This window comes from Lepus europaeus, chromosome 10, assembly GCF_033115175.1.
Source record: "Lepus europaeus isolate LE1 chromosome 10, mLepTim1.pri, whole genome shotgun sequence".
Lineage (NCBI taxonomy): Eukaryota > Metazoa > Chordata > Mammalia > Lagomorpha > Leporidae > Lepus > Lepus europaeus.
The window spans coordinates 125,256,853-125,283,891 of NC_084836.1; the positions used below are offsets into that span (position 1 = coordinate 125,256,853).

Consider the following 27,039-nt stretch of genomic DNA (forward strand, 5'->3'; position numbering starts at 1 on the left):
GTGTTTATTTTAAATCAAAGTACCAAGCAGATACTTGCAAACAACGTACAGAACAGAGCTCCCACGCCATGCCCAGGGTGCCCGTGACAGGCACCGACACACTCTCCCCTCTGTGCCAAGACCAAACCCAACCCCACGTCCTCAGAAAGCCAGGCAGAGCGGCCAGGCGGGGGGTGCTAGCCTTCCTGTCTCTCCAGGTCCCTCCTCCAGCGGGGGCTCCAAGCCCCTGCCAAGAACGGCTTGAAGGCCGAGCTGCAGGCAGGGACGCCCCACGTGGGTCGGGACTGCCCCTGAAGCTGCCTCGTGGCTGTTCTGTATGGCTCTGAAATGGTCAGCTCTCAGTGGACAAAAGGGGCACGGGCAGGAAGGAACCCAGCCTTGCTCTTAAAAAGAAAGAAAATAGACCCCGGCCACGGCAGTCCAGCTGCAGACTGCAGGCCCCTGGCTCCCAGCTCGGACGTGGTTCACTATGGTCTGAGCTGGGGGGCAGGGACTGCCGGGCAGTACCACCTGCCACTCACCGCCCACTGGGTGCCCACAGGGCCACACGGCTGCATGTAACAGGACTCACAACTCGAGTAAAAACGAGTGTAAAAAAGGAGTATGCATACAAACAGGTAAACAGCACGCTGGGCCGGGCGGCTCCGGCCGCGCGAGCACTGACCTAACAGAGGAAGGGCAGGGCCTGCGGCCGGACTCCAGAGCAGGGCCAGCACGGCTGGTCAGCCAGGTCCCCTCAAGGCAGCAAAGTGGGGCAGCAGCCCCTTAGGACACAGGAACCGGCAGGAGCGTCCCAGGACACACCCTGAGCTCCCTGCTCCTGGAAGTCTGGCCCCGGGGCTTGGGCCTGGAGGGCACCCCCCGCCCAGCCTGGTCTTCCTCCTGAGTCCAAACCAGACCCACAAGCAGCCCAGGACAGCCCCTCAAGGCCAGGTCCCAGGTGCCCCCTCTGCCAGCCCTGACCTGCTGCTGTCCCCCCACCCCGAGCAGCTCCCACACCCCAGGGCTCCCTCAGGACAGGGAGCTGGGCGGGGCTCAGGGCACTGAGGGCTGCTCTCCGGAGCGCCTCGTCCTCCTGACGCGGCCCCACCCAGAGCTCTGACTCCTGGGGGGCAGCTGCGGGCAGGGTGCCGCCCAGGACGCCCTGCACCTGGGCAAGTACATGCATCGGTACCGCAGGCCTCTTCCCAGAGCCCCCTGGGGAAGCCGAGGCACTCGGCACTGTTTGGTTGAAAATGCTGTAAACCTGACTCTTCCTGGAAGCCTACCGAGCAGCTCCCTCAACGCCACCGCGGGACATGCGCGGCCTCGGTCCCCTGAGCACCCGGGCCTGCGCCCCAGCCCCAGCGCACGCTCCCACGAGGGCGGAGAACGGGGCGCAGCCACACTAACCCTACAGAAAACTGTGGGAAGAAGCCAAATCCATAGGATCCATGGGTTTCCACACTTGGGTACGGTCCCCAAGACGTGTGTAGTAATGTCCCCCAGGCTCTGACCCCAGGGGCCAGGCGGGGGCGCAGGCACCAGGGCCGCACCAGCACCCGCTCCTGCTCGTTGTCCTCCAGCGGCTCCCAGGGAAGCCCAGCGTGAGCAACAGGTGGACAGCACATTTCCCAAGAGCAGGGGGAGGGAGGTTCGGGTCTGGAGACCAGCGGTCCAGGCTGCGCCGCCCCTGACCCTCTTCTCTTTGCCGCGTTCTGGCGATCTCTCTCTTTGGTTCAGCCCACGTGACCCACCTGGGCTGAGCCAGCCCCGTGGCCTCTGCCGTCCGTCTGTGGCCTGAGGAGAGGCAGCCAGCTCTGTTCCCCGAGGGCCCCGCCCTCCTGCTGGCTACTTCTGCTCGTGGTCCTCTGCCACGGCGGCCACCTCAATGGTGGCCGTGTGCTCCTCGGGCCCTGGGGCGGCCCCCGTGGGCACTGTCACGATCGTGCTGCCCCCAGGTGAGGCCTGGGCCACGTTCTGCAGGGTGGGGCCGAGGCCAGGCAGCGTGAGCAGCTGTAGCGGGCTGACCACCTTCAGCACTGTGCTGCCGTCCTGCATGGCCGCCGTGCTCAGCACGGTGAGGCTGGAGGCGTCCGGGTGGATCTCCACGGTGCTGGGGAAGGTGGGGCCCGAGGAGGCCAGGACCGTGTATCCGCCCAGGAGCGGGGAGGCTGGGGAGCTGGCAGGGGGCGCCTGGGAGGAGCCTTTGCCCAGGACAGCAGGCGGCAGGGTGGACACCACTTTGCCAAGCGGCACGCTGGTCAGCTGGGACACGGGCACGCCTGTGCCAAGTGCGATCTGTGCGGACTGAGTGAGCACCTGCGAGGCCATGGCGGCCGGGCCGGATGTGGCCCGTGCGAGCCGGGGCCGCTTCATGGGGGGCGGCAGGGACACCGGGGTCAGCGTCATGAGCACGTTGCTGAGGTGCTGTGACTTGTGCTTGAGCTCCCGGGCACGGCGGCGGTGCTCGTCACACTGCTGCTCCAGGGCTGCAGAGGGGACAGGGACACGGGGTCACCACGGGGACAGGGACATGCACCATCACCAGGCAGCTGTGAGCTGTGGCTGCCACGTGAGCTGCCCTACGCAGCAACCCCCGACAAGCTGTGACCATGCCGCAGCAGAGGTCACACAGGAGCACCCACCCCCCCGCCCCGGCCTGACTGCGGCGAGGGCTCCACGAGGGGCTGCACCGGGCCAGGGCCGCTCTTCCCACTCCTCTTCTTCCTCTGTGCCTAAACAGCCACTGGGCTCCGTGCGCACCTGCCAGGTCGCGGGCGTACTGCTCCCGGGAGCGGTCCATCTGGCACTTGTGGCTGGCCAGGACCTTCTTCACCAGGTCCAGCATGCCAAAGTTCTGCACGATGTTGTTGAGTAGCACGGCGTCTGCGAGGCAGCACATGGTGAGGAGGGGCGTCCCCAGCCGTCCCCACGGGCCGCGCCCCCAGGCTGGGCCAGTTCCTCGGCTCTGGCTCAACAGAAGCCTAAGGAGCTCGCCCGGCAGCCCCGCGCCTCGGTGGAGGCCCCTCACCTCGGAGCTGCAGGGGGGGGGTCCTGGACGCGCTGCTGCAGGCCCTTCATGGTCTCTACCAGCTCCTGGTGGAACTCCTGGATGACCTCGTCCAGCAGGCCCGCGTCCTTCAGCCCCCGCCAGAAGGCAAACGTGTCGTCTGTGTGGGGAGAGGGCGGGGCACAGTGCGTCACTGCGCGGGCATGGCTCCAGGTGTCAGCGCACAGCCCAGCCACCGTGGGGTGCCTGCCAAGCCCGGTCACAGACAGAGCCTGACCACGGAGACGGCTTCCAGCCCACAGGGGCCACCTGGAACCTGGGAGCCCTGCGGAGGCTGTGGCAGGTGCTGGCCCACTGCCCAGCCTCCACACTCAGCGCCCACAGGGCCGTACCTGCAATGGCCGTGGTCCAGTCCCCAGGGTCCTCGCAGGTCTCTATGGTGATGGTAGCAGGGGAGCCGTTCACTGCAACCAAAACACAACGGCGGTGAGCGCTGCCCGAGGCCCTCGGGGCCGGCCGCCTGCTGACGCTCGCTCTGGATCCCCTCGCAGTGGGCATGGAGCTGCCCAAGGGTTGCAGCTCAACAGTCCGGATGCGGTCTCCACAAGCACCCTCAGCCCAGGGCCTGCGGGTGCAGCTGTGTCAACGAGCCCTGTGGTTCGCCGTGGCCGTGCCTCTGACCTACAGTCCTCGTGACCTGACTGTGCTAATGGAGATTCAGAGATGGCTCCGCAAATCTGGGGCTCCTCCTGGGCCTGCCCCACCCCCACCATCCTAACCACTAGGAGAGCACGGCCTGCTCTGGCTCGTCCTTGGAGTCCACTTCCTGCCCGCCACGACACAGGAGCCTGCAGTGCCCACGTGGTCACCGTGGACACTCCGGTGAGGGCCTCACACACTCTTCTCAGACACAAACGCAGACGTGGCGTGTGCTCTGCTGTTTCTCCACATCCCGCTGGCCAACGCTGCTCCACACTCACCTGCATCATCTGGCCTGGCCCCCAGGCCTGCACCGACCACACGAGCCCGGAGCTCTCTGTGACTTAAGGCTGAAGGAAGAGCCAAACCCAGACCTGGCAGGCAGGGCCCAGGAGAGCTGGCCCTGTCGGTGCTCACGCATCTGCAGGCCACTCAGGGCCAGCCACAGACAGGGCCTGAGGATCAGCCAGGAGGCCTGACCGCCTGTGGTGTGGAACCACGAGAAGTCCGACAGTGGACGCCCTGTGGCCACGGACCAGTCAGGGCCCGCTGGCCTGCATGCCCCTGGGTCTCTCGGGTGCCTGGAGTGGACACCAGGATGGACAGGGGAGAACCCCAAGGCTCTGTCCCCACTAGGGACAGAGAAAAGCCTCACCACTGACCCGCCTGGTCAGTGACAAGCACAGCCCTGACCACACAGTACACTGACGCCATGGAGTGACAGCTCAGGGACAGGCCATCCCAATGCCCCAGGAGCCCTAACCACACAGTACACGGACGCCAGCTTTAACAAGGAATTTCTCTATTTAGGAAGCTCGAGAATGTGGACGCCTGTTCCATCTGCAGCCACGGATGTCAACACAGACCACACCCCGAACGGCCACCCGCGGGCCCACGTGGGCACATTGCAGGGCCGTGCACACACCAGGCAGCCTTGTGGGGGGGCTGGGGGCAGGTTAGGGTCTTCCTCTCGTCATTCCTTAGCCTTCTCGATGTGTGACTATTTTATAATAAACGCGGCTCTAAGATGCAAGTCCCTCGACTTGACTCGGCTGGACGACACGGACACCTGGGAAGACTGCCTCTGCGAGGACGGAGCAGGGGTCGGGGGTCGCGTGCCAGGGCAGGACCCGCACACCTACCGTCAGCCGTGGCGGGCGTGAGCGGGATGTACTCCGCAGACGTGGGGCTGCTCAGGGACACGCGGGCCCCCGAGAGGTCGATCTTGGTGCTGCGGCAGGTGTTGGAGCAGACTTTGTCGTGCTGGTAGAAGTCCAGCTCCCCCGAGTCCATGATCTTCCTGTGGCAGGACACGGGGACGGGACCCACGTGAGGTGGAGGCCCCAGATGCTGCACCCAGCAACCCTGACCAGAGCTGGTCACCAGGGCCAGGGCCAGGGCCAGCAGAGGGACTCACTGGGGCCATCTCTCCCTGAACATAAAGCCCTGGGAACCCTCTGCAGACGGCTCTGACTGCAGGAAGGACGTGGACACTGGCCAGTGGGTCGACCACACTGACCAAGGGTAACACGGCCCACCCACTTCGTGAGGAAGGTGAGAAATCATTTCCGGAAGAAGCCTGTCCTCCTGTGGGCATGGACAGGAAAGGACACTGAGCAAACCCAGAGACGCTCCCGCTGTGGCCCCTGCTGTCCTCAGCCACGCCCCGGGGCCCCTCCCGCCTCTCCCCGAGCTCCTGGATCTAAGCTCAGCACCAATCTGCCAACCTGCTCTGAGCCAGGAAGAGGGACGAGGCTTTGGCCTCGCTCGGCCTCCCAGCAGTGCCACACCACAGGGCTCCCACCAGCCACTCTGACAACACTAAGGCAGGATTGGGGGGTTGGGCAGTGTATCTGCCCAGGAACAAAGAGGCCAGGCCGATGCTACCTTCCCGGCCCCCAGACTGCTCAGGGCTAAGAATGCGTGCCAGGACGGCCACTCAGCAGCCAGGCGCTCTGCACACACAGCTCAGAGGAGGAGGAGGAGAAGGTCAGAATGAAGAATCGCCCTGGGGCCGGCGCCGTGGCGCACTTCGTTATCCTCCACCTGTGGCGCCGGCATCCCACATGGGCACCAGTTCAAGTCCCGGTTGCTCCTCTTCCAGGCCGGGAGGGCAGTGGAGGATGGCCCAGGTGCTTGGGCTCTGCACCTGCATGGGAGTCCAGGAGAAGCACCTGGCTCCTGGCTTCGGATTGGCGCAGCGTCGGCCGTAGCGGCCATGTGGGGAGTGAACCAATGGAAAGAAGACCTTTCTCTCTATCCCTATCTCACTGTAACTCTACCTGTCAAATAAGTAAATAAATAAAAATCTTTTTTTTAAATAGAACAACCGCCTCGGGCACAGCCGGGGTTTGCGCCAGCTCCACGCCCGATCCCAGCCTCCTGCTGAAGTGAGGACTCAGCCACCTGGGCCCTAACGCCCCTGGGGAGCCCAGCGGGGTCCGGGCTCCTGACTTCAGCCTGGCTCGGCCCACGGTTGTGGGCACTGGGGAGTGAGCCAGCTCACGGAAGAGCTCTCTCTCTCTCACGGTCTATAACTCTACCTGTAAAACAAACAAACAAACAAACAAAAAACCAAAAAAACTATCCCCTTATCAAAAAAATGAGAAACAAACAAAAAATAAAACCGAAAAAATATAGCACCAGAAGCTATGCCCATAGACTAACCCTGGCACACACCCTTAACTCCTGACTTGAAAGAGCCCCCAGTGTCTCTGGGTGAAGAGCTGGGCTGACAAAGGCTCCAGGAGTCCGCTCAGGCCTGGACGCAGGGCTGCGGGGCGTGCATGGGGAAGGACGCTGCCCGGTGCAGACACCTGCAGCCCACACTGCAATACCCGGTTCAATCCCCAGTTCCTGCCAGTGTAGACCCTGGGAGGCAGCAGGTGATGGCTCAAGTCGCTGGACCTCTGCTACCACTCAGGACACCAGCCTTAGCCTGGCGCAGCCCTGCCCCTGAGTGCACCCGGGGAGCGAAGCAGCAGGAGAAACCCCCGTCCGTCCCTGTCCCTGCTTCTCCAGCGAACACCACGGCGCGCCGTGCACTGTGCCGTGTGTGCCTGGAGCGGGGACGGCCGCGGCCCACCTGAGCATGATGCCGTTCATGCGGATGGCCCTCTTCCAGTCCTTCAGCGTGGACTTGCCCGCCAGGTGCACAAACTCCTTTGGGCTGATCACGTGCTCGTCGTACTGTGGAGGGAAACACAGCAGTGCAGGGCAGGCTGCGGCGGAGCCACGGCTCACCCCCCCCCCCCGCCTGATGCCACGTGGCGTTCATGGTGGGGAAGAGGACCATAGCGTGGCTGGAGGGCCTGCCTGCCCAAGCCACAGGTTCTGGGCTTGTCAGCTGCCCGCCGTGGGGCCTCAAAGCACCTGGGAAGGCATATCGCCCACTCCACCTCGCTAAACAAGCAATGCTGGGACTGACAGAGGCTGTGAACCTGCTGCGGCGGGCGTGCTCGCAACACACGCGCTCTGCGCTCATGGCATCTGCGGCCTGCAGAGCGCTCCCTCCACACGGCACCCTGGGCCTCAGCAGTGGGGTCACAGCTGGGGTGACCACCTCAGGCAACTCCTGGGGAGCACTGTCAGGGGGACATGGTCTCCCCGTTTCCTGTGGAGGGGGCGTGGTCTCCGTGTTCCTGTGGTGGGGCGTGGTCTCCATGGTTCCTGTGAAGGGGTCGTGGTCTCCGTGGCTCCTGTGGAGGGGTCGTGGTCTCCGTGGCTCCTGTGGAAGGGGTGTGGTCTCCATGGTTCCTGTGAAGGGGTCGTGGTCTCCGTGGTTCCTGTGGAAGGGGCGTGGTCTCCATGGTTCCTGTGGAGGGTTGTGGTCTCCGTGGTTCCTGTGGAAGGGATGTGGTCTCCGTGGTTCCTGTGGAGGGGGTGTGGTCTCCGTGGTTCCTGTGGAGGGGTTGTGGTCTCCGTGGTTCCTGTGAAGGGGTCGTGGTCTCCGTGGTTCCTGTGGAAGGGGTGTGGTCTCCATGGTTCCTGTGAAGGGGTCGTGGTCTCCGTGGTTCCTGTGGAAGGGGCGTGGTCTCCATGGTTCCTGTGGAGGGTTGTGGTCTCCGTGGTTCCTGTGGAAGGGGTGTGGTCTCCGTGGTTCCTGTGGAGGGGTTGTGGTCTCCGTGGTTCCTGTGAAGGGGTCGTGGTCTCCATGGTTCCTGTGGAGGGTTGTGGTCTCCGTGGCTCCTGTGGAGGGGACGTGGTCTCCATGGCTCCTGTGGAGGGGATGTGATCTCCCCGTTCCCTGTAAAGGGACGTGGTCTCCGTTTCCTGTGGAGGGATGTGGTCTCCCCGTTTCCTGTGCAGGGGGTGTGGTCTCCGTTTCCTGTGGAGGGGACGTGGTCTCTGTGGCTCCTGTGGAGGGGTTGTGGTCTCCGTGGTTCCTGTGGAGGGGGTGTGGTCTCCGTTTCCTGTGCAGGGGGTGTGGTCTCCGTTTCCTGTGGAGGGGACGTGGTCTCCGTGGTTCCTGTGGAGGGGACGTGGTCTCTGTGGCTCCTGTGGAGGGGTCGTGGTCTCCATGGTTCCTGTGGAGGGGGTGTGGTCTCCATGGTTCCTGTGGAGGGTTGTGGTCTCCGTGGTTCCTGTGGAGGGGGTGTGGTCTCCGTGGTTCCTGTGGAGGGGGTGTGGTCTCCCCGTTTCCTGTGGAGGGGTTGTGGTCTCCGTGGTTCCTGTGGAGGGGGCGTGGTCTCCGTGTTCCTGTGGTGGGGCGTGGTCTCCATGGTTCCTGTGAAGGGGTCGTGGTCTCCGTGGCTCCTGTGGAGGGGTCGTGGTCTCCGTGGTTCCTGTGGAAGGGGTGTGGTCTCCATGGTTCCTGTGGAGGGTTGTGGTCTCCGTGGTTCCTGTGGAGGGGGTGTGGTCTCCGTGGTTCCTGTGGAGGGGGTGTGGTCTCCCCGTTTCCTGTGGAGGGGTTGTGGTCTCCGTGGCTCCTGTGGAGGGGTCGTGGTCTCCATGGTTCCTGTGGAGGGGGTGTGGTCTCCGTGGCTCCTGTGGAGGGGATGTGATCTCCCCGTTCCCTGTAAAGGGACGTGGTCTCCGTTTCCTGTGGAGGGATGTGGTCTCCCCGTTCCCTGTAAAGGGACGTGGTCTCCGTTTCCTGTGGAGGGATGTGGTCTCCCCGTTTCCTGTGCAGGGGGTGTGGTCTCCGTGGTTCCTGTGGAGGGGACGTGGTCTCTGTGGCTCCTGTGGAGGGGTCGTGGTCTCCATGGTTCCTGTGGAGGGGGTGTGGTCTCCGTGGTTCCTGTGGAGGGGACGTGGTCTCTGTGGCTCCTGTGGAGGGGTCGTGGTCTCCATGGTTCCTGTGGAGGGGGTGTGGTCTCCGTGGCTCCTGTGAAGGGGGTGTGGTCTCCCCATTTCCTATAAAGGGGGGACATGGTCTCCATTTCCTGTGGAGGGGATGTGGTCTCGTTTCCTGTGGAGGGGACGTGGTCTCCGTGGTTCCTGTGGAAGGGGCATGGTCTCCCTGTTTCCTGTGGAGGGGGTGTTGTCTCTCCTGGTTTTCGAAGCAGTGGCATTACACAGAGAGAGGGACAGAGGGATCTTCCGTCAAACTGGTTTGTTCCTCAAATGGTTGTTGACAGCCAGGCTGAGCTGATCTGAAGGCAGGAACCAGGAGCTTCTTCTGGGTCTCCCATATGGGTGCAGGGGCCCAAGGACTTGAGCAGTCTTCCACTGCCTTCCCAGGAGCATTAGCAGGGAGCTGGATCTGAAGTGGAGCAGCCAGTCGTCCATCTGGAACACCAGCACCCCAGGTGGTGGCCCTGCCCATCATGCCACAGTGCTGGCCCGTGCTGGCCATTCCACCTCATGGTTTGGGACATCTGCACGCCACAACAGGCCTGTGTTCAACTCCCAGGCTCCGCTCCCAACTGCAGCCCCCTGCAAATGCAGACCTCGGGAGGCAGCAGTGACAGCCCAGGCACTCAGGTCCCTGCCACTCACATGAAAAACCAGGACTGAGTTCCTGGATCCCAGCTTTGGTCCAGCCCAGCCCCAGCGGCTGTAGTCATCTGGGGAGTGAATCCACGGAGCGGTGTGTCTGTCTGCCTCGCACATAAAATTTTTAAAGGTTTATTTTATTTGAAAGGCCTTACAGAGATGGAGGAAAGGGGAGAAGAAGAAGAGATGGAGGGGAAAGGGGGAGACAGAGAGAGAGAGAGGTCTTCCATCTTCTGGTTTATTCTCCAAACGGCTACAACAGCCAGAGCTGGGCTGGACTGAGCCAGGAGCCCGGAGTTCCATCTGTGTCTCCCACGCTGGGGCAGGGCCCAAGCACTCAGCCATCTTCCACCGCTTTCCCAGGCCATCAGCGGGAGCTGAACTGGAAGTGGAGCAGCTGGGGCTTGAACAAGTGCTCATTTGGGAAGCCAGCACCGCATGTGGCAGCTCAACCCACCAGCCCCAACACTGGCTCCTCAGAGAATATCAGAACAGACATGTGGCACAATGCGCTAAGCTGCCACGTGGGACATCCCCACCCCAAACTGGAGTGCCTGGCTGGGGTCCCAGCTACTCCACTTCTGCTCCACCAGCCCCAACACTGGCTCCTCAGAGAATATCAGAACAGACATGTGGCACAATGCGCTAAGCTGCCACGTGGGACATCCCCACCCCAAACTGGAGTGCCTGGCTGGGGTCCCAGCTACTCCACTTCTGCTCCAGCGTCCTGCTCATGCTCACCCGGAGGCAGCAGGTGATGGCTCAAGTATTTGGGTCCCTGCCACCCCTGTGGGAGGCCCGATGGGGTTCTGGGCTCTTGGCTTTGGCTTGGTCCAACCCTGGACTTTTGGGGATTTGGGAGTGAATTGGTGCAAGGAAGATCTCCACCTGTTTCAATCTCTCCCACTGTTGTCTTTCAAATAAAATTAAAATTTAATTTTAAAAAGGAAAAATGGGGCCAGTGCTGTGGTGTAGTAGGCTAAGCCTCTGCCTGCAGTGCCGGCAGCCCATATGGGCACCGGTTCAAGTCCTGGCTGCTCCACTTCCGACCCAGCTCCCTGTTATAGCCTGGGAAAGCAGAAGATGGCCTAAGTCCTTGGGCTCCTGCACTCGGTGGGAGACCTGGAAGAAGCTCCTGGCTTCAGATCAGCTCAGCTCCGCCTGTTGTGGTCCTCTGGGGAGTGAATCAGCAGGTGGAAGATCTCTCTATCTGTAACTCTACCTCTCAAATAAATAAATCTTTAAAGAGGAAAAAAAGTAGGCATCCTTCAGCAACGACCGGGGGTAGCCAATGTCCACGTCCAGCCCAGTCTTCAGGACGACTTGCTGTGCAGTCATTCCCTCTCGGCACAGGGAGGACCGAGCTCCCCCACTCGCGTCCACAGGGGCTCCAGGGGCGCACAGGCTGCTGGCCTGCCTCAGGGCCGTCTGTCCATGCTCAGCCGTTTCAGGATCTCTGTCCCTGCTGCTCTAGGATTTCACCGACGCCATCAACAGCAAACTTCACTTGGCTTCTAACTTCCGACTGGACACCACTCTAGATACCCCAAGAGCTACAAGGCACGCCTAAGCAGCCCTTACACCCTCTTCCTCTTCCCAAACCCAGCAGCAGCTCTGCCTGCCCTCCTGCCCCTGGCCCTCCACCTGGACACATGGTCACTCCTGAGCTACCTGGCACGAGGGTCACTGGGGCCCAGGAGCACCTTGAGCTCCCCAAGAACGAGGTTCTTACACGGCTGAGAACAGTTCACCATCACGGCCACAGCCACTCCTTCTGACGCGGGACCTGGCCCACGAGAGGGGCTCCTGGCACCAGAGCAGCTTGCTGGACACTCTGCAGCATGCGCGCGGGCATCAGGTCTTCAGTGAGCAGGGCAGGCGACAGCACTGGACGGGAGCACCACAGAACTGAGAACTCCGCTCCCATCAGAGTCCTCGGCGGGGCCACGGGATTTAGGAGCCAGACCGCAGCGACCACAGGCGCAGCTGGCTTCTCCCTGCACGGAGCGCACACGGTCCGTCTTTGTCTCTGTGGGCTGTGATGCGTGACGTTCATCATTTCGCCCGTGCTGAGCTGCACTGGCCAGGTGTCCGGCGGGGTGGCTGCGCTCAGCCCCTTCTGTCCTCGTGGCTCAGACGTGTCAGACCTCCTCTCACCTCGGGGCTGTTTTCCAGCTAAGTCCTTCAGTCCCGGCCTGCTGCAACCCACCTGCTGGTGCCGACCTCGCTCTGGCTGTGCCCCCACGCTTCCCCCTTGCTCAGGCCTCGGCCTTGACACAAATCACACGTCAGCATGTTGCAGTCTGCGCCCGAGGTTCCTGCGGCCTGACTCGCTGTCCACCATGGCTGGCTGTCTGCCGAGAGCTGCTCCTGCCCTTGGAATGTCGTGGAAACCGCCTGGACCTTAAGACGGACTCAGAGGCTGCTCACACCGTGCTGGGCTGCCGGCAGTGAGCCCTTCCAGGGGCCGCGGTGAGGCTGCTGCACGTGACCAGTAGCCCCCGGGAGTGCCACCTTCAGAGGGATGGTCCCACCCTAGGGGCCCTGGATCCCAGCCCTGCAAGGCAGGAAACGCCCACACCTCCCACAGTGGGCAGGCCACGGTGTAAAAGCTCCCAGTCCTACCCTCACTGGGGCCTTCCTTGGGCCTCAAGACATTGCCTCGGGCGCCTGCTGAAGGAGGCACCTGTAAGACTGCACTGTCAGCTGTTTCCACGTGGCGGGGCCCGGGTCCCTTTCCTCATCTCACGCCCTGCCACTGACCACGTTCTCAAACCACCCTGGTCACCCCGTGGCTGGACGTCGCAGCCCCAGCAGGCAGAGCTGCTTCTTGGCACCACCAGCTTCACCATGGTCACAGAGCTCCTCGTCCCCCGAGGCCTGCCCCCATCTGCCTCGCCCCTCACCTGAACACACTTCACGTTGATGCCAGGACACACGAACTTCCTCCAGATGAGGTTGGCCCTGCTGTCCCCGCAGGTGATGGGGTACACGATCTCGGCCTCCACGTTCTCCCCCTCTTCGGCCATCTTCACTTCTCACCAGCACAATGACAGCGAAAGGCAGAAAGAACGTCAGTTACAACTCGGCAGGTACCTCGGGCACATGGCTGCCAACCCAAGAGTGGGCAGGGGACCTGCTCCCCTTCTGGGCCACAGTTCAGGTAAACACACAGGGAGACCTGATGGGTGACGGTCACCACGGGTCAGTGGCACAGTGGAGACCAATTCACACTTCACGTGGAAGAAAAGCCAGGGGAAATTAAGGTTTTAGAAAGATTCTAGGGTCTTAATCTAAATGCGTGTTGTATAAAACTTTCCCACCATGCACCAACGATTGTAATAAATACTGATGGGCAAAGCCACAGGTGCAGAACCAGTGAGGAAAAACCAAAAGGAGGAGGCGCTGCCAGGTTCAGGACTCAGGGTCAGAGGCAGAGCTGTCGGAGCTGTCACAGGGGGACCCCCGGTGGGCACGCGGCTCGGGAACTTAATCACAGTGGCAGGCCCGTCTCGCCCGGCCCGGCTGCAGGCTTCCTACCTAATACGGCTTCCTTGAGCTGGGAGGAGGCTGTGAAGGCAGCGGCAGCCGCGGCGGCGGCATTCTCCGTCTCCATGTTATCTTCCGCCAGGTCCCCCCTGGAATGTGCGAGAAACACAGAGAAAAGCATCAGAACCTCCGAGGGTGAAAGCCTCTGTGGAGCTGGCTGTTAGGTTCCTGACCCACCCACGAGCCGCAGGAGTCGCAGGGGCCGCAGGGGCCACAGGGGCAGGCTGACGGCAGCCGTGACGCTGCCCTCCCGAGAGCACCCACACTCCGCTCTCTGCTCGCTCACGGCTGTGTCTCCTGGGCCGGGAACAGTACATGCAAGGGAGGGCACACCCTGGACTCGGGGAAGCGGGAATTCCAAACCTCCACTCCTTTAATAATACCGTCTATTTCCACGACAATGACTGTGTGTTCACAGAAATAGTCAGAATACAGGAAACTTTAGAAGAAAAAAAATTCCCATAGCCTAACCTCATCTTACACAAAAATAAATTATAAAAAAAAATCAAAATGTAAAGATAAAACATGACACCAAAAAAGTGTTAAAGAATTTTCAAAAAGTGGTTTCAGGGACCCGTGCTGCAGTGGGTTAAGACTCGGCCGGTGATGTCAGAATCCCATATGGGCACTGGTTCAAGCCCCAGCTGCTCGGCTTCCAATCCAGCTCTCTGATAAGACATCTAGGAAAACAGCAGAAGATGGCCCAAGTGCTTGGGCTCTGCACCTCCATGGAATTGCTGAATGGAGCTCCTGGCTCCTGAATTTGGCTCAGTTCTAGCCATTGCAGTTATCTGGGGAAGAAACCAGCAGATGGAAGATCTTTAAAAAAAAAAGTTTCAAGGTGGTAAAGTGGTTTTTTTAAATAAATAAGAAAAATGATTTGCTCTAAGAAAATACAAACCTCCAGGATGAGGGGAAAACAATATGAACCTTTTTAGAAAAAGATTCACTTGGCCGGCGCCGCAGCTCACCAGGCTAATCCTCCGCCTGCGGCGTGGGCACCCCGGGTTCTAGTCCTGGTTAGGGCGCCAGATTCTGTCCCGGTTGCCCCTCTTCCAGGCCAGCTCTCTGCTGTGGCCTGGGAAGGCAGTAGAGGATGGCCCAAGTGCTTGGGCCCTGCACCCGCATGGGAGACCAGGAGGAAGCACCTGGCTCCTAGCTTCGGATTGGCGCAGCACTGGCTGTAGTGACCATTTGGGGGATGAACCAATGGAAGGAAGACCTTTCTCTCTGTCTCTCTCACTGTCTAACTCTGCCTGTCCAAAAAAAAAAAAAAAAAAAAAAGATTCACTTATTTGAAATAGAGTTATAGAGAGACACAGAGACAGAGAATCTTCCTGTCACTGGTTCACTCCCCAAATGGCTGTAATGGCCAGGGCTGGGCCAGGCAGAGCCAGGAGCTTCCTCTGAGTCTCCCACGTGGGTGCAGGGGCCCAAGCCCTTGGGCCGTCTTCCACGGCTTTCCCAGGTTGTTAGCAGGGAGCTGGACCCGAATCGGCAGCCATGTGGGACACCGGCACCAAACCACAGCACCAGGCCCTGAGCTTGTTCTTCAGGCCCTCCTAGGGAGAGGAAACGCTGACAACACAGAAGTGAGCTTCCTGCTGTCACCTGGAGAGGCCCGCAGACCACCACCACCTGATGGGAAGACAGCCAAAGGCCACTCAGAGGCCTGGGGGAGGCCAGGGGCAGATGCTGCAAATAAGCTCCGGCGAGGGACCCCCACCAGTGGCCAGCACTGCACAGGAAGCAGCGTGGGAGAGGAGGGCCGCGCTCAGGCTGGGCTGAGGCCCATGAGGGCTGTGGCCGTGGTCCTGCCCGGTGCCCAGCACCCGCAGGGCTCCCACACGTGCCTGCCGCTGGGAACCGCTGGAAGCAGGAAACTGTTTTACCTCTGGAACTAAGAGGGGCGGCTTGGCGCTTGGGGCGGTCTGAGAGGGACCCAGTGCACCCCCAGTGTGCTCACCCAGGAAGGCACCTGCCGCATTCCCCTGCCTCCCGTCAGGCTCCAGGCCTCATCAACAGCACAACATGGGCATTCTCAACAGAGGCCTGATGGGTGCTGACGTCTCCGACAGGGCCACGGGGACCCAGGCAGAGGCGGTGGGAGCCCGTGACGGCACCTGTTCTGGAGAAGCCAGCCCTGGGGAGCTGATTCTGTAAATGCTGGGGCCGGGGCGGCTGGTGCAGGGCTGAGCGCGGGGCCTGGGGCCCTCCCGAGTTTCCTCCCGCTGCAGGGCTAAAGGCAGGGAAACCCTTTGGGCCTTTAAGCAGCAGAGGGACTTGGTCAGATTTGTGTTTTACTCCAGGAGAGTGGAAGACGGATTCCAGGGGCAGGAAACTGAGCCGGGAAAGCAGGGGCAGGTGCAAGTGTGGACCTCAGCAGACGGATTCCAGGGGCAGGAAACTGAGCCGGGAAAGCAGGGGCAGGTGCGAGTGTGGACCTCAGCAGACGGATTCCAGGGGCAGGAAACTGAGCCGGGAAAGCAGGGGCAGGTGCAAGTGTGGACCTCAGCAGCAGAGGGTCCGCCACCCTGCAGACTTGCTGGCCCGGGAGAGGGGAGCAGAGCAGCACAGGGGCCAGTGAATCGGGGTGACTGTGGGATACTCACTGGCACCCAGTTTGGAGATTTGGCCAAGGTACAGCCAGCACACAGATGTGACTGGACCCCATGGCCAGCTCATGGAGGTGACAGGAACCCACTGTTCTTTTGTACTTCCTCTGGTCACTGCCCCACAAGTTGCCACTGCCCCAACTCAGTCTGCTGCTCCTGCACTTACGACAGACCAAACCACTGCCCACGTCCACTCTCAGGTCTGGCCCTCTGCGAGGTTCATGTTGCTGTGAGCATCAGCCTGCCCTCCTGGGAGAGGAAGCAGCTCTGCACACCTGGCAGGGGCAGGCCCACCCAGCAGGGAGTGGGCGGGAAGGCAGGGATCCCGGGAAAGGTAGGCATCGGCGACGCGAGATGTCTCGAGCCCCAGCAGGCCTCCAGAGTCAGGGAGTCCACAGTGACAAAGGCAGCGTGGGCATCGACACACGGCTGCAAACACCTGGAAGTGCCAGAGCCTCCTGGGAAGGATCACGGGCACTGGGGCTGCGGACAGGAGAGGCAGTGGACGCAGGGGCTTGGTCAGAGGGGTCAGGAAGAGAACGGTGGCCATGGGGACTGCAAAGGCAGTGCTCAGGCCCCTCTTGGCCTCTGGCACCCGCACGTCTCACAGCAGGCCTTCGGCAGCAAGTTCCGCGGGGCCTGCCCTTGGAGGGCCTCACTGCCACAGCTCAGAGGGCAGGCCCCAAGCAGCATGTGCAGAGCCAGGACTCCTGCCCATCCCCGGGCGGCATGTGCAGAGCCAGGACTCCTGCCTGTCCCCAGGCACCTGAACATGCAGCCCCAGTCTCTAACCTTTATTTCACCTAAGCTGGGTCCAAAAGAGGCCTGACTAAAAATGCAAGCCTGGGGGCCAGCGCTGTGGCATAGCAGGTAAAGCTCCACCTGCAGTGCCGGCATCCCATATGGGTGCTGGTTCGAGTCCCGGCAGTTCCACTTCCAATCCAGCTCTCTGCTATGGCCTGGAAAAGCAGTGGAAGATGGTCCAAGTCCTTGGGCCCCTGCACCCACATGGGAGATCCGGACGAAGCTCCAGGCTCCTGGCTTCAGATTGGCCCAGCTCTGGCCGTTGCAGCCATCTGGGTAGTGAACCACCAGATGGAAGACCTCTCTCTCGCTCTCTCTCTCTCTGCCTCTGCCTGTCTGCCTTTCAAATAATAAATAAATCTTTTAAAAAAAAAAATGCAAACATGGAGTCCAGCTTCGGGCAATTCTCCCACAAGGGACAAAACAAAGTGGAGCCGTGTCTGTCCCTCCAGCCAGAACCGAGGAGCAGACCAGCAACACGGGCACCACCACAAGACAGCCACAGACAGGGTCTGGGGTGGAAGGAGTCACAGGCCACCAGGCAAAGCCCACTCCAGGTCAGGAGCAAGTATGGGGCCAGCATCCTTGAAAGTTGGCCTAAGGCCACTGGAGGCTGCACAGCCCAGGACAGGGCTCCCCACCCGCGCTTCTCCACACTGACCACTGCACAGCCTGCCCACAGCACCTGCAGCCACAGAGATCCTCTGCAAGACGACGCCCACGCAACTTCCAGCTCTTGGGCGAGCTAATTAATTGGCATTCGCGGCTGGAAAATGTCCACTTCAACTAAAGTCAATGCTTGCATGCATTCTTGCTGTGGCCCCACCTGGGACCAGCGTGAGGGGCACTCCCACGCCCACCAGGTCTCCAGCCAGAAGAGCAGCACATCCCACAGAGTAATTCACTAGCTCCTCCCCCAAACTTTTTAAAAACACAGCAGGAGTAAATCTCAAGTCAACCGCAGACCCCTCCGGGCACACCTGCTGCAGGACCACACCCTGCACCTCCACGGCTGGGTGACTTCCTGCCCCAGGCCTCTGGCCTTGTCCACCAGCTGGAACTTCTGTCCTGTAGGTGTCCTGGAGGCCGGCCACATGTGGGGAGCTCCAGGTGCTAACAACCCAGGACAGAGGGAGCTCCAGACCCTGGGGAGGTCCAGCAGCTAGGCCCCTACCAATTATTCATCACAAGAAATGATGCACGAGTTTGTCTTGGTCTGATTCCTGGGCGATCTAGGCTTGGGGTGTGGTCCAGGGTGTGGGGTGTGGTATGGTCTGGGTCTTGGGTGTGCTCTGGATCTGGGGTATGGTCCAGGTCTGGGTCCAGGATGGGGTGGGGTCCAGGTCCAGGGTGTGGTCTAGGTCTGGGTGTAGGGTGGGGCATAGTCTGGGTCCAGGGTGTGGGGTATGGTATGGTCTGGGGTGGGGGTCTGGGTCTTGGGTGTGGTCTGGATCTGGGGTATGGTCCAGGTCTGGGTCCAGGATGGGGTGGGGTGTGGTCTGGGGTCTGGGTCTGGAGTGGGTGTGATCTGGGGTCTGGTCCAGGTCCGGGGTGTGGTCCGAGTCTGAGTCTGGTCCTGGTGTGGGGTGGGTGTGGTCTGGGGTGGGGTTAGGGTCTGGGTCTGGGTGTGGTGTGGTCTGGGGTCTGGTCCGGGTCCCAGGCTGTCTGCTGCGCAGTGAAAGAAGGACGCAGAGAGTGCCAGCGTAGGTGCTGACATCATACACCTGAGAGGTGTGACTCTGCCTCTGGGACTGGGAGAGGCGGAAGCTGAGGCGGGGGCTGGGACGGGCAGGGAACGGCTACAGGGCTGGGGAGGGGCCCCGGGGCCAGGCTGGTCAGAGCTGGCAGGACTCCGCCTCGATGACCGGTGGCGGTCCCAGCGGCCTCGGCAGAGTGCAGGGTGCCAGGCGGCTCCCTGGGTGCTGATGACAGAGCTCTCCCCGGCTTCTCAGTTGGCAGAGAAATGGCTCAGGGTGCAGACAAACCAAGGGCGTGGCTCTGAGAGCCTCTGCTCAAACTGTGCCACGGGGAACCCAGGGCCCCTGGCCCTGAAAGCAGTGAGGGCTGCCTGAGGGCCATGATGTGGTTCTGAGCGGGGCAGTGCCGTGCCCACCCGCCCTGCGCGCCTCGCACACCGCACAGTTCACTCTCGGGGCTCTTTAGCCTCCTCCGCACCTGACCAGGGGGCCCAGGCAGCCCCCCGCCCGAGGCTGCTGCCAGCTGGGAGGGAGACAGGGTTGGGGGCGGCGTATCTGTGCCAGAGGGCAGGGTGGGGGTGCAGGGATGACCAGCACTGCTGGCCCCTCTCCTCTCAAGGGGCAGAGGGTCAGCTCCACCTGAATTCTGGGCTCTGCTGTGAGGTCAGAGGGTCCCCTAGAGACGTGACTGGACACCATGGGACACAAGCAGAGAGGAGGCACGTCACAGGAAAGGATCCGGGCCCCCACTGGCCGAGGCACACTGTCCCTGGGAACCATTGCCCACCTCCAGAAACACGACCAAGGTCCCTAGGGCCAGCAGGGTCAGCAGAACCAGTGGCCAGCGGACAGGATGGCGAGAACTTCGATAGCCTCAGGCCGCGGCGAGGGGCTCCTCGTGTGCTGGAGGGAGCAGACAGCATTGGATGCAGCAAGCAGGGCCGGCACCAGGGGCTTCTTCCTCCTCTCCCCGCTCTCAACGCACGACAAACTCTCACCACAGAAAAACAACTCACACGCGGTTCACGGCGAAGCCAAGAGCCACGAGCCGCGTTCTTAATAACGATGACAGGTGCACAGATTTGGGAGGGCTCTGGGATGCCACTGCCACCAGCTGGCCAGAGGCTAGGGACAGCTCAGAGCTACAGCCGAGACAACAGTGTGGGGGAGGGGAGGCATGTCCAGGAGATTTCTGTGACTTTTCAATAAAAACGTACGTAATGTTGAAACAACACATTTCAAAGGTGGCCTCAGAGGGCCTGTGCAGGTCTGAAACCTGGGAGGTCTTGGTGGAAGAGGAGGGGGCACCCCAGCCTCAGGCTCACGGCTGCTGGAAGCACCCCCTTGAGAAAGCTGTCCAGAGAACCCAACAGATAGACAGGTCCGAGAGTGGACCCCCGCAGAGCAGCCAGCCCGAGGCAGAGGCCGCATGAAGACCACCAGGCCCACGGATCTGGGCTTGGACAGTTCAGTCAGGAAGGAGTTTAAGGGTGAGCTGAAATCAAGAAGGGACAAAAATGTATCAGTAAGAGATCATCTAAACCAGATCCCACAGCAGTGGCACGTGTGGCCACTCCCACAGTCCACATCCACGTCCACGTCCCAGGGACACTCAGCCAAGCCACAAGTGCTTTCTACATGTGCACGCCATTTCACAGTGAAGAGGTTTACAGAAGGAAGTATGTGGGCTGGCACTGTGGCACCACAGGTTAGGCTGCCGCCAGCAGTGCCGGCATCCACATCAGAGTGCCGGCTAGAATCCTGGCTGCTCCACTTCCCATCCAGCTCCCTGCTACTGCACCTGGGAAAGCAGCAGAGGTTGGCCCAACACAAGGGCACCTGCCACCCTGTGGGAGACCCACATGGAGTTCCTGCTTCCTGGCTTCAGCCTGGCCCAGCCTGTCTGCTCAGCCCCCTGCAGAGTGAACCAACAGAGGGAAGATCTCTTTATCCCTTTTTTTCCTGTTGCTCTGCATTTCAGATAACTAAATCTTTAAAAAATAAAAGGAAAGGGGCCGTGTTGTGGTGTAGCAGGTAAAGCCCCTCCTGCAATACCGGCATCCCATATGCCACCAGTTCCTGCAGGCCTGGGAAAACCAGCAGACGGCTTGAGTGACAGAGACCCTGCTACGCAAGTGGGAGGCCTGGGTGAAGTAGAAAGTTTCTGGCTCCTGGCTTCTGCCTGGCCTGGCCCAGCCCTAGCAGCCATCTGGGGAACGAACCAGCGGAGGGAAGATAGATCTCCTTCTCTCTCTCTTTCAGATAAATACATAAATTTTAAAAAGGACAGGAGAATCTGTGTTCACAGCGAAACCCAACACCCAGCAGGGTGCATCATGAACCGGAGCGCTCCGCACACTCCCAAGTCTTCACTCCTGCGAGGCTCTTGTATTTCTGCTCATCAGTGCTTTCTGCATTTCCACCAAATACATTTTACAGTCATCAGTGAATTACTTTTGTGGCACACCAAACACACACATCCAAGTCTACCCTTCATGCACTTCCACAAGAACCACTCATGGGGATGATTTTTTTTTTTTAAAGATTTTAGCGGCCGGCATCGTGGTGTAGCAGCTAAAGCTGCCCCCATGATGCCACCATCCCATATGGGCGCTGGTTTGTGTCCTGGCTGCTCCTCTTCCAACTCAGATCCCTGCTAATGAAACTGGGAAAGCGGCAGAAGACGGCCCCAGTGCTTGGGCCCTGCACCCATGTGGCTCCTGGCCTCTGCCTGGCCCAGCCCTGAACCAGCGAATGGAAGATCTCCCTCTCTGCTTCTCCCCTAACTCTGCCTCTCATGTAAATAGAAAACAATATAATTTTAAAAATATTTGAAGAGTTCCAAAGACAGGGAGGGAGAGACAGAGACAGAGACAGAGAGCTCTTCCACTGCTTTCCCAGGCACACCAGCAGGGAGCTGTCGGAGCTGAAGCAGCCAGGTTTCAAACCGGTGCCATAGGCAGCTTTACCTGCTGTGCCACGACACCGGCCCCTGAAGGGGACAATCTTTAAACATGCAAACACGCAGTGCAAGACCAGCACGGCTTCCCAGTAGCCAGGCTTCCAACGCTGGGCAGTGCAGGGCAGAGAGGGGAGGCACCGGCTTGATTTATACCCCAAGTTCCCGAATCTAGGGCCCTGCTACTGCAAGCGGGGATGAGGGCAAACAAAAGGAAGCCTCAGCTGCAAGCCAGGAAGTGAGCCCACACCTGCCCGCACAGAAGGCAGCAACCCAGCCCCACGGGGCAGGAGACCCTCAGAGGCCCAGGCAGGCCAAGTGTCCTACGGGAGCCCTGGCCTGAACCACGCTGAAGGCCTGACCCCAAAGTGATTGTAACTGGAGACGTCCTTGTTCTGTTTTTCGAGAGGGAGAGAGACAGAGAGCTCCCACCTGCTCACAAGGGTCCTGGGCCGCACAGGGCTGAAGCTGGGGACCTCACTGGCACCCGTGGGTGCACACCAGCAGGAAGCTGGAATCAGAAGCAGAGCCAGACTCAGACACCTGACGCAGGACGTGGACGCCTGCCCCTGGAGAGGGGCTCAGCGGGGTGACCAGGGTGCACAAAGCTCCTCCTCCACCCTCCCTTGCTGACACACAAGGGCGGGGGGAGAAGTCGGCCCCCTCCCCCACCAACCCTGACCCTGTCAGATGTGATCTGGGCCTGCAGCCTCCAGAACCGTGAGAGACAAGGAGCGCCGCCGACTGCCCAGCCTGCGGCACCGTGAGGGTCCAAGCCCGCTGACACAGGCCATGGAAACCGCAGCATCAGGTTCCCTCACCCACAGTGACGGCCACGGCGCTGGGTCTCTGCGGGGAGGTCTCCAACATGCAGACCACCCCCCAGGAGCTGCATAGGGGCAGGGGATGCAAAATTGACCCTGGGCTGTCAGGCCTTTCTGACCAAGGGTCACCCTGCCACACACTGCACGGTCAGCCCTCGGACTCAACCCACCGCCATCATCGCTTGCCTGCACGGGGCGTGTGTAGACATGTTTCTGATCCAGAACACAGCAAGCTATGCGGACAGCGTGCCAGGTGACGCAGAGACTCACCCCCACCCCCAGTGTGTGCCAACACGAGCCCGCGTCCCACAGGCACGGCTGTGTCCTGTCACTGAGAGAGAGCACCGGAGAGCACACAGGTGCCCACAGAGGCTCCAGGGTCCTTCCTGCAGACATGCTCGTGGCCGTGACATCACGCAAGCCAGATGAGGAAGCCCAGAGCTGGGCCCACGCTGCCTGCAGGGCGAGGAGAGGCTGGAGGCTGCTGGGCAAAGGAACACAGCGGAGCCCAGGACGAGGCCCGGCCCCCAGCAGCCCCTGGCCACACAGACCCCAGCCGTCAGCCTCGGGGCTGGCCCCCAGCCTAGGACCCTCCTCTCCCAAGTTCTCCAAAAGCGAGACCCTGCCAGGCTCAGCCGCACAGTGAAAAGCTGCCGGAGGACGGCGGCCCGCCCTGGCCCGCAGCAGGGAAATGGCTCAGCCCCCTCCCGGCAGCCCCACCATGCCCCCTGCCGACGTCTGCCCGAGAAATGAGGAAGACAACGGTCTCTGGAGGAATGTCGGGAAAAGTCCATTTCTGACAAAACGTCACGGAGCGCGCACCGCGTGTCAGACGGAAACCCTGTGGCCACGCCGACGTGGGAGCAGCCAAGCGGGGTCCTCCCTCATGCTGAGCCCACCCTCAGTCGCTGAAAGAAACGACGCAGCCTGCCCCTTCGGCCCACCATGCCCCAGGCCAAGCAGCCCTGTGAGCAGGCCGGGGCGCGGTTCTCACCCGTGAGGGGCCAAGTTGGTTGTCACCAGCACAGTCTTCACCTCCTCCACACCGCTGCCGTCCACCGCGGTGTCGGGCGTGGTCACGACCACCACCTCCTCCATGTGGACGCTCACGTCCGGGGTGGCCATGGCACAGCCGCAGCGGAACCCCGAGGCCAGCAGGTCACTCCTCCAGGGCCCCAAGACCTGGGTGAGACAAAGCAGGGCAGAAGGTCATAGGGTGGCCGCCAGCGGCAGCGCAGGGCCCCGGGCAAGCGCGCCGTGGAGAAGCTCCAAAGACCCACCTGCGCATCCCAGCCCGCCACACTGACGTCCGGCAGCAGCCCCCCGGGGCCAGCCTGGCTCCGACTCCAGCCCCCAGTGCACAAGCAGAACCAAGCGCTGCTCGCTCCAGGGAGCTGAGGACAGGACGGGTGGGAAGCAGGACATGGAGGTCAGCTTCCCGTCCCCCTTCCTCTCCATAATCCTGGCGAGAACTCAGTACCGGGTGCTGGGCACCCACAGGGCCCTAAGAAGCCCTCTCCCCGGTGGGAAACCCATGCACGAGAGGGGAGGGAGAGAGGGAGGGAAATGCCCTGTGCTTGCTAGCTCTGCCCTCAGGCAGGCCAAGAGCCTGCTGCGCCCACACCACGGATCAGGTGCTGGCCTAGGAGTTACAACTGACACTACCCCCCCAGTCGGGGGCCGGGGCCTGGGCCTGGGTCCCGGCTCTGCTTCCATCCGGCTTCCTGCTGGTGGCTTGGGAGGCAGCCGGTGAGCGTGCAGTTCCTGGGCCCCTGCACCCACGTGGGAGACCTGGGTGATGCTCCTGGCTCAAGCCTGGCCCAGTCTGGCTTTCACAGACATCTGGGCAGCAGTGAACCAGTAGATGGAAGATCTCTCTCTGTCTCTACCTCTCTCTGCCTCTGTCAAACACATAAATCTACCAAAACAAAACAAAAAAAGCAGGCAAAGAACTTAAGAGGAAACATTTCTCCAAAGCATGTGACTGGCCAAGGCTCAGGAAAGCGTTCAGACGCCCCTCGCACCACCAGCAACTGCCGTAGCGGGCGTGGAGAAGTCGTGGGCAGGAAGTGAGACAGGGACCAGCACTGTGGCAGGGGGTTAACCCACACCTGTGCCGCCGGCATCCCACATGGGCACCGATTCAAGTCCCCGCTGCTCCACTTCCCACCCAGCTCCCTGATAATGGCCTGGGAACAGAGTGGAAGATGGCCTGAGTGCTTGGGTCCCTGCACCCACCTGGGAGAGCCAGAAGCGGCTCCTGGCTCCTGCTTGGCCCAGCCCCCGCTGTTGTGGCCATCTGGGGAGTGAACCAGCAGATAAAAGACCTCTACCTCTGCCTTTCAAATAAACAAATCTTAAGGAAAAAAAAAGGATACCACGGTGAAGTCCCTAAAACAATGGAAATCAGACAAAGCAGCAGAGGAGCTGGGGGGAGGAGCCACTGTCCAGGGCAGGCAGAAGGTTCTGGAAACAGTGGTGATAATTCCACAACACTGAGAATGTACTAACTGCTGCTGTACACTTTAAAGATGGTTTTCCCACAATAAAAAATGTGCTAGTGCTATTACAGCACAACCACCCGTTCAGCCCAGATGTTACAAGCCTCAAAGCCAGAAAACAAAAACTGGCTACAAGAGAAACTTTTTAAAAAGATTTTATTTGAAAGGAGAATTACAGAGGGAAGAGCTGGTTCACGCCCCAGCAGGAGCTGGGCCAGACGGAAGCCAGGAGCCCAGAGGTTCTCCCGGGTCTCCCACAGGGGTGCAGGGGCCAGAGCACTTGGGGCGTCCTCTGCTGCCCTAGGCCACAGCAGGGAGCTGGATCCCCAGTGAGCAGCTGGAGTTAAACCGGCACCCATAGGGGGTGCTGGTGCTGCAGGCCCCAGAACTTACTTATCACCATGATTAACACGCAAACGACATCACCGGTGCCAAGTGCTGTACCCACTCAGTGTCCAAGGGCAGGAGCAGCGTCCCTGCGCACCTGGCGTGCCTCAGTCACGGGGTCACGAGGGAAGCCCCCCTGGGGAGGCACCCACACCCCAGCCAGGCCTGCACACTGAGCCGGAGTCCAGCTCACCAACCAGTCCCAGCGCGAGGCAGCACCTGGACGCTGAGTGTCAGGGAGAGCAGGGGCCCTCAGGCCACCTGCAGACCCCCGGGCTGGGTCTCCAGACTGCTCAGGGTGAGGGGCGGGGCTGCCGGCCAGGGCCCCCACACCAGTCTCCTGCTGGAGAGCTGGGAGCCACTGGCCAGACCCTGGTCCTGCGAGGCCAGCGCTGGGGGCCTGTGCCCCCGACACGGAGGCCATGGCAGGCGGGGCCAAGGAGCCAAACGGAACTCACACGCTGCTCCTGCTGCACGGGATGTGAAGTGAGGGGTGGCCCGTCCCCTAAAACCAGGAAATGTCCTCCAAAAATCCCAGCCACTCGCGCCCAACACCCGGCAGGACGGGGCCGCCCCTCCCTCCGGGCCCACGAGGGTCTCAAGGGCTCTGCGGAGGCTTCAGCCCGAGAGCTGCCCCAAGCCCCAGGCCGGAAGGCGGACACAGCGTGTCCCACCGCGGCCGGCAGGACCCAGGCCCAGGGACGCCGGCCGCTCTGGGTTTTCTGCACCGGACAACTCTGGTGTCCAAAGAGCGGGGGCTCAGCGGGCTCCCCCGGCCGCGACCCACTCGCTCCAGAGCCCAAGCCGCCCACGGAAGCCAGGCTCCCCCGGCGGCGGGCCTCCCGCACCACGACCCGGCCCGACTCGGGCCTCGAGCCGACTTTGGGGCGGGATCCGCAACACCAAGACTAAGGTGTGCGTGCTCCGGGCGTGAGGCCTGGCAGCGCGACTTCCTCCGGCAAACCCGCAGCGGGCGGCGCGGGTCGCGGCCCCGACCCTGGCGGCGTCGCACGAACACGCCCGGCCCCGCCCGGGCCCGCGCCCCCGACCCGGCCGGGGCTGCGCCGAGGCCGGAGCGCGGCGCCGCCCACGCGGCCTCCCCGCCGCCAACATGGAGGCCGGAAGCGCCGCCGCCCTCGCGCCGCCGCCTCCGCCCGCGCCCTCGCGCGCCCGCCCGCCTGACGCCGCCGCCGCGCCGACGCCGCCGCCCGCGCGCCGCCGCCCCTCCCCCGGCTCCCCTCCCCCCGCCGTAACGTCCTGACGCTCCGCAGGGACCCCTGACTGGACGGCGGCGCGCGAGCGGAGCGGCCTCGCCGCGGGGGGCCGCGGGCGCGCCGCGCCGCTTACCTGGGGCCGCGCCGGGCCTGCTCGGGCGCCCGGCGGGGGCGGCGGCGGCGGCGGCGGCAGCGGCGGCGGAGGCGGCGGCCGCGGGCTTCGCTCCTTGTTGGGGATTCGGCGGCGACGGCGGCGGCGGCGCGGGCGCGCGCTTCCTAGTGACGCAGGCGACGGGGACGCGCACGCCCTGGGCCGGGCGGGCCCTGCGATCTATTTGGCGCCGGGCGGGCGGTGTTGAGAAATAAGGCCCGGCGGCCCTCAGGCGCGCATGCGCTGGCCGACGGCGAGGGCGGTGCGGGCCGGACCTGCTGGCCGGCGCGGCCCAGCTGCTGGCGCGCTCTGCCTGCGTGTGGGCGTGGGGGGCGCCGGGGCCGTCCTGCGTGGAGGCCGCGGGCCTCCGGGGCGTTTGCGGTGCGTGTGCCCGGCCCCGCGGGGCGGCCTGAGCGGGATCGGAGCCCCCGGTAAGCCCCGCAGAGGCAGCGGCCCCGGCGGACAGCGGTCGCTGGGCGGAGGGAGAGGCCGCCCGCGCAGGGGTCAGCGGCCGGGGCGGACGCGGCGGCTGCGGCTCGTTTGTCAGACTTATTTACGGGAAGCAGAGCTCCTCCTGTGCTGGTGCACCCCCCGAGCCTCGCACGGGCCCCCTGCTGCTGCTGCTGCTCCGGGCGCTTAAGGGGGGCGCGGGGCGTAAGTGCGGCAGCCGGGACTGGAATTGGCTGGGGTGTGGCGGCGCCGTCGTGGGC

The 27,039-nt window shown here is 62.2% G+C and overlaps 1 protein-coding gene across 1 annotated transcript; it reads right to left on the reverse strand.

Moving 5' to 3' along the window:
- Positions 1–8: 8 nt before the first annotated feature.
- On the reverse strand, positions 9–26,347 carry GMEB2 (glucocorticoid modulatory element binding protein 2). The gene is given in 11 exon segments (XM_062204475.1): positions 9–2,471; positions 2,746–2,868; positions 3,014–3,032; positions 3,034–3,152; positions 3,385–3,456; positions 4,834–4,991; positions 6,777–6,880; positions 12,535–12,662; positions 13,169–13,266; positions 23,071–23,258; positions 26,312–26,347. Coding segments are annotated over 10 exon segments (1,593 nt in total). The 5' UTR covers positions 23,202–23,258; positions 26,312–26,347; the 3' UTR covers positions 9–1,830.
- Between the last annotated feature and the right edge of the window lie 692 nt (positions 26,348–27,039).